The sequence below is a fragment of the Coregonus clupeaformis genome, chromosome 4 (genome assembly GCF_020615455.1).
Source record: "Coregonus clupeaformis isolate EN_2021a chromosome 4, ASM2061545v1, whole genome shotgun sequence".
In the NCBI taxonomy this organism is placed as follows: Eukaryota; Metazoa; Chordata; class Actinopteri; order Salmoniformes; family Salmonidae; genus Coregonus; species Coregonus clupeaformis.
The window spans coordinates 6,029,656-6,042,403 of record NC_059195.1 but is presented as its reverse complement, the minus strand read 5'-3'; the positions used below and the strand labels follow the sequence as shown (position 1 = coordinate 6,042,403).

Here is a 12,748-nt window from a genome sequence, read left to right as displayed (position 1 = left end):
GATCAAATGAAAGGAATATTCCTAGTGTTTGTGACGCCCACCGTTTGGTGAGACGTAGACCCGGTGGCAATGTCGAGACTGAGAATACCCTGTCTGTCTTGTTGTGCTTTGACACAGAGTTTCTACCTGATAAAGTCAGGTTAAGTTATATTTGCTATTCTGTGAGGGCCTATGTTCCGAAACTGCTTCGGTGCTTTAGGTTCCCACGACTGAAAGTCACTCTGGATCGTCTGCTAAATGACTCAAATGTAAATGTAAAATGATAGTGTATAGGTGCAGGGTTAGATGGTGGGGGTGACCGAAATGTGCAATTCGCACTCCGACCTGCGAAAGGCAACACAGCGTCTAGTCTGCTGGAAAGCCAGAAGAAGAAGAAGAAGAAGCGTGTAGCCACAGTTATAAACTGTACAGCACAAGTCTCAAATAAGTTTTAAAAACTGGTCATGAATGTTACTGCAGCAGAAAAGTTTTTGGGACTTAAGGATTTTACATCTGAAGACCGGAAGAACCGCTCTCCCAGGTTCCCCTTGGGCCTGTGTAGGGATCCGATCTGTTTTATTTTTTTAACAGAAAAGTTGTTTAATTTATTTTATTTTATTGGTCGTTTTTTGTTTGTTCAGTTTTTTTGGGGAATCCTGTTTCCATCCGCATAGTAGGTGGCGGGTTGCACATTCGATTGTGTGATCGCCAATATACCATAGAAGAAGAAGAAGAACGAGTGTTGCTATTTACATCCAAACCAGTTGAGATATTTATGTTGTCATCACATACTGTACGTTTATTACCGATGATCCAGCAGTTGTATTTTTCTGCAAAGGCGAAGAAGTAACGACCACGTCAAATAGAACAAAGCCTACTTGCCATCTAACGGTAGCTAGATAAATACGAATGGTTTGTTGTTGATGGTGCCGGCTAGCTAGCTAGATAGCTAGCTGTAATGTTAAACTTCGAGATAGCTAGCTAATGTTAGCTAACAATGGCCTCCGTCAGTTTCTACAGTACTGCAGGTCCCATATTGCAACAAAAATACATTGCTAGCTATATTGTAAGTTAATACAGGTACACTGAATTAGCTAGCTAGCAGCTGTCTAATTTGCATGATGTTGTAACTAACAAGCTTGTGAGTCGTGGTGAGCAGAGGAAGACATTGTTGCTCTTGCTAGCTCACGTTAGCTATTGGTAGGTCTTTATTTGCAGATGATGGGGCCTTATGGAAGAAGGGAATAAATGTACCAAACGCAGTCAGGAAGGTACAGGAAGCAATCGTTGAGGTGGGGATTCAGGTTTTCTATAGAGAACTCAGACCGTGTTCTTTATCAGGCTGAAGGTGGGAGATGAGCTACGCCTGAGGGTGGAGACGATCAGGTTCCCAGGGGTGTACTTTGACAATAGGCTGCCCTGGGCAGAACGCATTGAGAGAGTGGTGAGAAAGTGTAAGAAGGTTCTAAATGTGATGCGCTGTCTGACAGGGATAGAGTGGGGTCTGGGCGTTCCTCACTTAGGACCATGTATGTATTTGTGGGGAAACCAGTTCAAAAGAGCAAGTGAATAGATGTGAGAATAGTGTGTTAAGTTGAGTTTGTAATGTCACAAAAAAGACAGTAGCTTTGGTTGAGGTTGCTCTGAAGAAAACCCACATTCTTGTGTCCTGTGAAACTGTTTTCACCAAACAATTAGGCCTAGCCTATATCATCTTTCTGGTTTCCAGATGTCCAAATGGATTTTCACCCCAACAGCAACATTCAGTGTTACATAACAATAGTAATTGCTAAGAGATTGCAGATGATGAGCTCTGTGCACTGCAGATAGGAGGACTGTTGCACAATGTTTCTCATTATCTACTTTGACACAGTTTCAGATTCCTGCCTGACTGAGGAGAGTCGGAACGTCCAAAACTCTGAAGAATCCTGTATTAGGATTTCCAGGTACTGTCACTGTGTGACATCTGAAGAACATCTCAGACATTTTGGTGTTTGGTATTACAGTTTGTGAAAAGTGTTTAAATGTGTGTGTGTGTCAAGCAGTGTCCAGATGGTGTGGGTGTTCCTCATGAACCGGATGGGGTCTCAGGGCAGCACAGTGGCCCAGCGGAGACGCACAGCCCTGGGGGTGGTCATCCTCCTGCTGGTGGATGTCATCTGGGTGGCCTCCTCTGAGCTCACCTCAGTAAGACACTAGCACTTCCTGTAGTCCCCTGGTTCCACAGGCCTACTTATTCTTATATTTGCTTTTTAGCTTGGAACTGATTGGCAGGTGCACTCTCCAGACAATCCGAGGGTGCACAGGGAGACTTGAAAACCAGCAACACTGCAGAACTGGATGGCCTGGGTTAGGCAACCCTTATTTTGGCTAATATGCTAAAGTTTAAGACTAGTGCTCAATTATAAGACAATGCTTGACCCCTAACCCCTACCCCATAGATTTAAAAGGGTTGAATAGAAATATGGTAGGAGCTTCACCTTGCCTTCTAGTGGGGTCATGTTTTTGGCATGTTGCTAATAATATATGTCCAGCCTTTTCAGAACTACACAAGTAGGGACTAGGGGGCAGTTTTGAATACTAAGAATAGCCACATCTCAGTAGTTTCAAAGTGACCTCTCCCTATTTATTTATTTTTATCTGCACTGGATTGGTTTTAAGTTCCAGACATTAAGTCATATTAGTATTTTCTCTATTTTCCCCCAGTACATATTCAAGCGGCAGGAGTACAACAAGCCCTTCTTCAGCACATTCACCAAGACCTCCATGTTTGTGCTGTACCTGCTGGGGTTCCTGCTGTGGCGGCCATGGAGGCAGCAATGCACGGGCAGTCTCCAGGGACGACACGCAGCCTTTGTACGAATAGCATTGATGTCTCACAACCACAGGGGGGCAATGTTACATCGTTGTTTCCATCTAAAGATGAATTGTTGCTTAGTGCTGTATCTTAGTAGTGGTCTTTGATACTAAGGTAATGTTGATTTGCTAACCTACAGCACCTCTCTCCACAGTTTGCTGATGCCGAGGCCTACTTTACCCCCTGTATCAATGACACCAGTTTGAATGACCATACCCTAGTGAGTATAATTGATTAGCTTTTTGTATTCTCTCTTACTCTCGTTTAGATTTTACTGTTGGCTGCCTGAATATACTGTAATGAATGGGATGATTATAAGTAATCCTTTTAGTTGAGTGCATTAGTTGAAGTCTATATTTCTTTCTTCAGAGTGAACCCCTGTATGTTCCAGTGAAGTTTCAGGACCTTCCGACTGAACAGACAAACTGTGCCAATGGAGATTGTGATTCCAGTGAGTATTAACATTTTTTTTTTTTTATAGAGAAATAACATCTTTAGAAGACAGCATTCAAGGAGCATTCAACCCCCTTTGCTTTTTCCACATTTTGTTGCGTTACAAAGTGGGATAAAAAATTTTTTTGTCAACGATCTACACCAAACACTCATGTCAAAGTGGAAGAAAAATTCATGAAAAATAAAACACTCATATATCTTGGTTAGAAAAGTATTCAGCCCCCAGAGTCAATACTGTGTCTCCCGAGTGGCGCAGTGGTCTCTGTGCCACTAGAGATCCTGGTTCGAATCCAGGCGCTGTCGTAGCCGGCCGTGACCGGGAGACCCATGGGGCGGCGCACAATTGGCCCAGCGTCGTCCAGGGGAGGGAATGGAATGGCCGGCAGGGATGTAGAGCATGGTGTTTGCAAAGCCAGGGTTGTGGGTTCGATTCCCATGGGGGGCCAGTATATATATATATATATATATATATATATATATATATATATATATATATATATATATATATTTATATATATATATATATATATATATTTATATTTTTAAATAATGTATGCACTAACTGTAAGTCGCTCTGGATAAGAGCGTCTGCTAAATGACTAAAGTGTAAATGTAATCATGGATCTAGTTCAGTCTTATCAATCACCTAAACATATATTTAATAATCTCTTACCTAGCTTGATGACTGTGGGCATTTTTGCTTACTTTTTGTTGTTCTAAATAGAGATGGCTAGAAGGGCCATTGGTCATATTAGATTGTGTAGAAATGTGCATTAGATGTTAGAAACACCTTTGGCAGCAATTATAGCTGTAAGTCTTTTTTGGTAAGTCTCTAAGAGCTTTGGACTAGAGGTGACAACTAGACCCGTTCCGTATAGACCTGGTCAGATCCAGACCTGATCCGAGAAAGGGTAGCAGCAGAAAAATCTTTTTTTTTAAGCTACTTTATGAATAGGAGTTGATAAAGCGCGAGAGGAGGGAGAGAGTGGTGCTGCTCTAGCAGGTGGGGTAGGGGCCGTATTGTGAGCGAGTGACACAGGGAGGAGGGAGGGAGAGACAAGGGACAGCAACCAACCAAGCCGATTTGCACTATAGTAGACTAATAGCTGCCATAGCTAGGTTATTTATAATCAAATATGATTACGTAGTACCTGTCTTTACTGCATCAATCCGGGAGAAGCTAGCTAACGTTAGCTAGCTAGGCTAATTGAGGCTGCAGTGTATGCACTTTCTCATCCTACAGTTACAACTAACAACAACTCCATTCAGAATATTAAGTAGCAGCCTACCTGTTGGCTCTTGGTCATTGTAGCCTGTCCTTCTCCTTTAACTTTTAAGTCCGTCATTTTAATTCCATCTTCCATTGATTAGATATCTCCTAACTTTTGCCACACATGGAGGCTCTATGACTGTAGCCTATTGCCGCTTTATTGACTTGTGATTGGCCAACAGCAAGCTACACGCACCACGCTCCACTCTCTTGAAAAGCAAGAGTGGCAGCATAAATTATCTCTGTTTCTCTACTGCAGCAGTCGCATTCGGATCTGTACGGGCCCTTCTGGACAAGTCAGTTAAAATTACACATACCCGAGACCCGTGACAATCATTTCTGATCCGACACAGACCTGTGACATTATTTAGAATACTGGATCTGTCTTCCAATGCTTTGTATTCAGGATAAAAAGTTAATTTCTTTGCCACATTCTTTGCAGTATTGCATTAATGCCTTATTGCAAACAGGATGCATGTTTTGGAATATTTTTATTCTGTACAGGCTTCCTTCTTTTCACTCTGTCTTTAAGGTTAGTATTATGGAGGAACTACAATGTTCTTGATCCACCCTCAGTTTTCTCCTATCACAGCCATTAAGCTATGTAACTGTTTTACAATTACTTTTGGCCTCATCGTAAAATCCCTGAGCGGGAACTGAGTTAGGAGGGATGCCTTTATCTTTAGTGACTGGGTCTATTGATACACCATCCAAAGCCCAATCAATAACTTCACCATGCTCAAAGGGATATTCAGTGTCTGTTATTTGTATATATATATTTTTACCCATCTACCAATCTGTGCCATTCTTTGCATGGCATTGGAAAACCTCCTTGGTTTTTGTGGCTGAATATGTGCTTGAAATTCACTATGCGCCCGAGGGACCTTAAAGCACATTTTTACTCCTGAACTTATTTAGGCTTGGCATAACAAAAGGGTTGAATACTTATTGACTCAAGACATTTCATCTTTTCATTTTTAATTATTTTGTAATAATTTATAAAACTAAGAACTTTGACATTATGGGATATTGTGTGTAGATTAGTGATACAAAATCTCAATTTTATCCATTTTAAATTCAAGCTTTAGAAGTTGTCAGGCCAGTGTGGAAAAGGTAAATACTTCCTGAAGGCACTTACATTTGCCAGATACAAATAATGTGTTGTTGAAAGAACCCTGAAGAATCAATATTTGATCATGTTGGAGAGTAGGAATCCTGTGAACTGCCTTGGTATTTGAGATGATATTTTCTATTTTCAATAATTGACTTGTTTCACCCTATGGGCACTCTTTGTTCTCTACATAAGATAGCTAGATGTGGTCAAATAAAAATATCATTAACGGACAGAATATGATAATCCTGAACACTGTGGGGATAAGGAGCCTCACATAACTTGAATTTATTTACTGTTATTCATGGTTTGTTAGATGTAAGATAAGCCCTCTTGACAGTCTACAATCATGAATGGTCCTGTAATTTGGCTGGCAATCAGTAATGCTGCCCTCCGGGCCTGCGAATGGATTTGATTGACAGACAGCTGCCCCTGAAGCCTCTGCACCTCAGCTTCCATCCTCTGGTTCTTGATATTTTCAGGATATTTTCAAGGAGCAGCTTGAGACCGTTTCTTCTTAAGGACTTTCATTCTTCTTAAAGTGGCACTAAATGCATGGATGACTTCTCTCCACACAGCTGATCGTTTTCACCAGCTGGTCTCTGATTCTTTCTAAGTGCTTATTCTTTCTGTCCTGAAACTCATTCAGCTTGTTCTCCTTCTCACCAAGCTGCTTGCCTATTGTCCTGTAGCCCATCCCAGCCTTGTGCAGGTCTACAATTTTATCCCTGATGTCCTTACACACACAGAGAGAGAGAGAGAGAGAGCGAGCGCTGTCCCTAGCCCCCGGCACATAGACTATTGCAGTGTCCATACTGGGGACTGAGACAGGGGTGGTCGGAGGACCACGGACAGGGCCAACCAGGCAGGATACAACCCCATCCACTTTGCCAAAGCACAGCCCCCATACCACCAAAGGGATCAAAAAACCAACTTACTACCCTGAGACAAGGCCGAGTATAGCCCCCGAAGATCTCCCCCACCGCATGAGCCTGAGGACAGGAAGGATGGGAGAGCCCGAGCAAGCCAGTGACTGCTGTAATAGGGTCAAAGGCAGAGAATCCAAGGGGAGCCGGCCAGGCAGAGACAGCAAGGGTGGTTCGTCACTCCAGTGCCTTGCCGTTCACCTTCGCACCCCTGGGCCATACTACACTTAATTATAGGACCTACTGAAGAGATTAAGACTGAGTCTGCATTCTAAAATCGATCGGCAGACCATTCCATAAAAATGTAGCTCTATAGGAGAAAGCCCTGCCTCAAGCTGTTTGCTTAGAAATTCTAGGAACAATAAGGAGGCCTGCGTCTTGTGACCGTAGCCTACTTGTTGGTATGTACGGCAGGACCAAATCAGTGACATAGGTAGGAGCAAGTCCATGTAATGCTTTGTAGGTTAGCAGTCAAATCTTGAAATCAGCCCTAGCCTTAACAGGAAGCCAAATAAAACTGGAGTAATATGATACACTTTTTGGGTTCTAGTTAAGATTCTAGCAGCCGTGTTTAGCGCTAACCAAGTTTATTTAGTGCCTTAGCCGGAGAGTAGAGCATTGCAGTAGTCTAATCTTGAAGTGACAAAAGCATGGATGAGCTTTTCCGCATCATTTTTGCAAAGTTACGAAGATGGAAAAAGGAGAGATCAGGGTCGAGAGTAACGCCGAGGTTCTTCACAGTTTTATTTGAGACGACTATACAACCTTCGAGATTGATTGTCAGATCCAACAGCAGATCTCTTTGTTTGGAACTAGAACTATCTCTGTTTTGGCAGAGTTTAAGTGATGGGTCACATTTGAGGAAAGTGTAATTGTGGTTTTAATTCGAAGGCTGCCCTATTCAATCCCAGGCTATAGTGCCTAAAGCACAGTATAGGGTACGAGATGCTTTTCAGAGAATTACTGTGCAAAATGTACTCATGGTTTTGGTTCCTAAAAAAATGACATGGGTAGAATAAAAGCATGCGTTAGCTTAAGGTTTTGGTTGTCTGGTTCATTCTATTGGTCATGCTGTGATCCATTTACCCCCCCCCCTCCCCTCCCCTCCCCTCCCCCCCTCCCCTCCAACCTCTCAGCCTATAAAAAGCAGCGGGTGCGCTTCAGCAACATCATGGAGGTGCGCCAGCTCCCGTCCACACAGGCCCTGGAGGCCAAGCTATCACGCATGTCCTACCCCGCCGCGAAGGACCACGAGTCCATGCTCCGCACAGTGGGAAAGCTCACCGTCACCGACGTGGCCAAGATCAGTTTCTTCTTCTGCTTTGTGGTAAGTTAATTAAAGTCTAATTCAATTAACTTTATTTTTATCCTGTGAGGGAACTTGTTTTGTCAGTGTCTGTAGACATATGACTTGGTAGACTCTCAGATGTTCTGTATACTAGCTTGGAACTTCCGTATTAAGTTGGAGGGGGGAAAAAGTATATCTAAAATGTGTCTTTGGAGTACCTGCATTTGGGATCTGGTTCAAATGTATTTGGCTATAAGAGCTTTTTGACGTTTCAACTTAATTTTAGTAGTTGAACTTGTCAATTTGCTAGGTAAATTGACTAAAATGTCTCTTATTATCATTGATGAGTTATTGCTGGTGGGACTACTAATTTTGCTAAAGAATACCCTCAAGAAGTCATGGCTTTGGACTTTTCCCTTCATGAATAGTGTAAATGAGTATAAATTAACACATTATGCATGCAGAATCCTCAACTCGTTTGTCTTACCAACATTGGGCTTGTAAACAAATATTTGTATCATAACTCATTTCCCACATGAGCAATGACCCAGAACTGAGGGTAGACTACACCCACAATGAGTAATAGTAAGTAAACTACCATCTTTGGTACAAATCAGAGGTGTATCACACTGACACTTCTCCCTCTCCTACTTCTCTCCCACACAGTGGTTCCTAGCCAACCTCTCCTACCAAGAGGCCCTGTCGGACACGCAGGTTGCCATAGTGAACATTCTGTCCTCCACTTCAGGTGAGTCCATAGACTAAATGTGACATTACTCAGCCAAATTTACATGTAGGATCTTACAATGAATAGAAAAAACACTGATTATTACTTTTTTCAAATAGTCATTATTGGGCCTTTGGAATAACATTGTTGCAAAGAAATGTTCCGATGTTGGAAAACCACAGCATGTGTATTTAAACATGTCACCTTGAACAGGTTGAACTCTGTACAGTACGTGTTGTGAACGGTCTCACTGTTATTGTCCTCCTCCAGGTCTCTTCACCCTCATCCTGGCGGCCATATTTCCCAGTAATAGCAGCGACCGCTTTACTCTGTCCAAGCTCTTAGCTGTGGCTCTGAGGTAAGCCTTGACATCAGCTGAATTATTGTAGTTACTCTGGGTTGTTACTCTGTAGTTACACTGTTTCTCTGGTCTCTTTCCCCGTAGCATGGGAGGAGTGGTTCTGGTCAGTTTCTCCAGCATGGATAGCACTGACGGAAAAGGCACTATAGGTAACCAGGGAGATAGAAGTGCTCCAGATAAACTTCCTTTCTCAAAATTATATTCCTTATTCCTGCCTCCTGTTACCCTCCTATCCCACTTCAAATTGGTTGTATTTGTCATGTCTCCCGAGTGGCGCAGTGGTCTAAGGCACTGCATCGCAGTGCTAGCTGTGCCACTAGAGATCCTGGTTCGAATCCAGGCTCTGCTGTAGCCGGCCGCAACCGGGAGACCAATGGGGCGGCGCACAATTGGCCCAGCGTCGTCCAGGGTAGGGGAGGGAATGGCAGGCAGGGAGGTAGCTCAGTTGATAGAGCATGGTGTTTGCAACGCCAGGGTTGTGGGTTCGTTTCCCACGGGGGGCCAGTATGAAAATAATAATGTAAGTCGCTCTGGATAAGAGCGTCAGCTAAATGACGTAAATGTAAATGTAAATGATGTCTTGTACTGTACTTGATCTACTACTTTAAAGCATCCTTGTGTCATATAAATACAATGTATTATTGAACCAGTGCAAGCCATGCCACGATGTCACGTTTGCTTGCATTGCTAGCAGAAAAACCCTTTGGCGTGTAACCATGAGAGTTGTAACTCATGATACAGGAATGTATTAGCGTAAGATAACGTGATGAAGTCATGTTGTGTTCAGGCTCTCTGTGGTCGTTGGCTGGGGCTGCTCTGTACGCAGTCTACATCGTCATGATCAAGAGGAAGGTGGACCGGGAGGACAAGCTGGACATCCCCATGTTCTTTGGTAAGTAGATCATAGCTATATCTATGAGCTTTCTTACTAGAGTCAAGTGTGGCAGCTTGGTCTGCTGCTGATTTTCATATGCTAATTTCTTTCCTGATATAACTCTACACTGTGTGCACAATTATTAGGCAAGTCAGTATTTTGACTATATCATTATTATGCATATTTCCCAACTCCAAGCTGTATAAACTGGAATCCTTATTGGATTTAAGCATATCAGGTGATGTGTATTTGTGTAATGAGGGAGGGTGTGGCCTAAGGAGATCAACACCCTATATCAAGGTGTGTGTATAATTATTAGGCAGCTTCTTTTCCTCAGGCAAAATGGGCCAAAAAATAGATTAACTGACTGAAAAGTCAAAAATTTTAAAAAGTATTTCAGAGGGATGCAGCACTCTTGAAATTGCTAAGATATTGGGGGATGATCACAGAACAATCAAACGTTTTGTTGCAAATAGTCAACAGGGTCGCAAGAACCATGTTGAGAAAAAAATAGGCAAATTAACTGCCAAAGATTTGAGAAGAATCAAACGTGAAGCTACCAGGAACCCATTATCCTCCAGTGCTGTCATATTCCAGAACTGCAACCTACCTGGAGTGCCCAGAAGTACAAGGTGTTCAGTGCTCAGAGACATGGCCAAGGTAAGGAAGGCTGAAACCCGACCACCACTGAACAAGACACATAAGTTGAAACGTCAAGACTGGGCCAAGAAATATCTGAAGACTGGTTTTATGGACTGATGAGATGAGAGTGACTCTTGACGGACCAGATGGATGGGCCCGTGGCTGGATCAGTAACGGGCACGGAGCTCCACTTCGACTCAGACGCCAGCATGGTGGAGGTGGGGTACTGGTATGGGCTGGTATTATTAAAGATGAGCTAGTTGGACCTTTTCGGGTTGAAGATGGACTCAAACTCAACTCTCAAACATACTGCCAGTTTTTAGAAGACACTTTCTTCAAGCAGTGGTACAGGGAAAAAGTCTGCATCTTTCAAGAATACTATTATTTTAATGCAGGACAATGCTCCATCGCATGCATCGAAGTACTCCACTGCCTGGCTAGCCATTAAAGGCCTTAAAGATGAAAGAATAATGACATGGCCCCCTTCCTCACCTGACCTAAACCCTATTGAGAACTTGTGGTCCCTTCTTAAACGGTTGATTTACGGTGAAGGAAAACAGTACACCTCTCTGACCAGTGTCTGGGAGGCTGTGGTTGCTGCTGCACAAAAAGTTGATCGTCAACAGATCAAGAAACTGACAGACTCCATGGATGGAAGGCTTATGACTGTTATTGAAAAGAAGGGTGGCTATATTGGTCACTGATATTTTTTTGAAATGATTTTTTTGATACATTTTGAGTTGTTTGTTTATTATTCTCACTTTAACAGATGAAAATAAACAAGTGAGATGGGGAACTTTTTGTTTTTCATTTAGTTGCATAATAATTCTGCACACTAATAGTTGCCCAATAATTGTGCACACATAGATATTCTCCAAAGAAAGCCAAAACCTCACTTTTACTTTCTTAAATATTCAGGTTTGAGGTTTATTAACATTTTGGATTGACCGAGAGCACTGTAGTTGTTCAATAATACAATTAATCCTGAAACATACAACTTGCCTAATAATTGTGCAAACAGTGTATATATTGATCGGAAAGTATTCAGACCTCTTGACTTTTTCAAAGTTTTGTCACGTTCAAGCCTTATTCTAAAATGGATTAAAAAATAAAATAATCCTCAGCAATCTACACACAATACCCCATAATGACAACGTGAAAACAGGTTTTTAGGAATTTAACAAAATGTGTTACAAGTAGAAAACAGAAATACCTTATTTACCTAAGTATTCAGACCCTTTGCTATGAGACACACATTGTGCTCAGGTGCATCCTGTTTCCGTTGATCATCCTTGAGATGTTTCTACAACTTGATTGGAGTCCACCTGTGGTAAATTCAATTGATTGGACATTATTTGAAAATGCACACCTGTCTAAATAAGGTCCCACAGTTGACAGTGCATGTCAGAGCAAAAAACAAGCCATGAGGTCGAAGGAATTGTCCGTAGAGCTCCAAGACAGGATTGTGTCGAGGCACAGATCTGGGGAAGGGTACCAAAAAATTCTGCAGCATTGAAGATCCCCAAGAACACAGTGGCCTCCATCATTCTTAAAAGAAGTTTGGAACCACCAAGACTCTTCCTAGAGCTGGCCACCCGGCCAAACTGAACAATCTGGGAAGAAGGGCCTTGGTCAGGGAGGTGACCAAGAACCCGATGGTCACTCTGACAGAGCTCTAGAGTTCCTCTGTGGAGATGAGAGAACTTTCCAGAAGGACAACCATCTCTGCAGCACTCTACCAATCAGGCCTTTATGGAGTTTGCCAAAATGCACCTAAAGGATTCTCAGACCATGAGAAACAAGATTCTCTGGTCTGATGAAACCAAGATTGAACTCTTTGGCCTGAATGCTAAGCGTCACTTCTGGAGGAAACCTGGCACCATCCCTACAGTGAAGCATGGTGGTGGCAGCATCATGCTGTGGGGATGTTTTTCATCGGCAGGGACTTAGAGACTAGTCAGGATCGAGGGAAAGATGAACGGAGCAAAGTACAGAGAGATCCTTGATGAAAACCTGCTCCAGAGCGCACAGGACCTCAAACTGGGGCAAAGGTTCACCGTCAAACAGGGCAACGACCCTAAGCACACAGCCAAGACAAGGCAGGAGTGGCTTCGGGACAAGTCTCTGAATGTCCTTGAATGGCCCAGCCAGAGCCCGGACTTGAACCCGATCCAACATCTCTGGAGAGACCTGAAAATAGCTTTGTGGCGACGCTCCCCATTCAACCTGACAGAGCTTGAGAGGATCTGCAGAGAAGAAA

General features: G+C 42.9%; 1 protein-coding gene across 6 annotated transcripts in view; it reads left to right on the top strand.

The window, feature by feature from the left end:
• Nucleotides 1–423: 423 nt before the first annotated feature.
• LOC121550508 (solute carrier family 35 member F5) overlaps nt 424–12,748 on the top strand; it is a 33,380-nt gene continuing 21,055 nt past the window's right edge. For 2 of the 6 annotated variants that reach the window (XM_041862818.2, XM_041862794.2), the window contains exons 1-11: nt 424–870; nt 1,853–1,925; nt 2,025–2,166; nt 2,686–2,835; nt 2,991–3,056; nt 3,206–3,287; nt 7,733–7,923; nt 8,551–8,632; nt 8,882–8,969; nt 9,057–9,121; nt 9,760–9,864. In XM_041862818.2, coding sequence (XP_041718752.1) covers nt 2,032–2,166; nt 2,686–2,835; nt 2,991–3,056; nt 3,206–3,287; nt 7,733–7,923; nt 8,551–8,632; nt 8,882–8,969; nt 9,057–9,121; nt 9,760–9,864 — 964 coding nt within the window. In that variant the 5' untranslated portion in view covers nt 424–870; nt 1,853–1,925; nt 2,025–2,031. The other 4 variants (XM_041862809.2, XM_045209898.1, XM_041862802.2 and 1 more) reach the window with 4 other exon arrangements.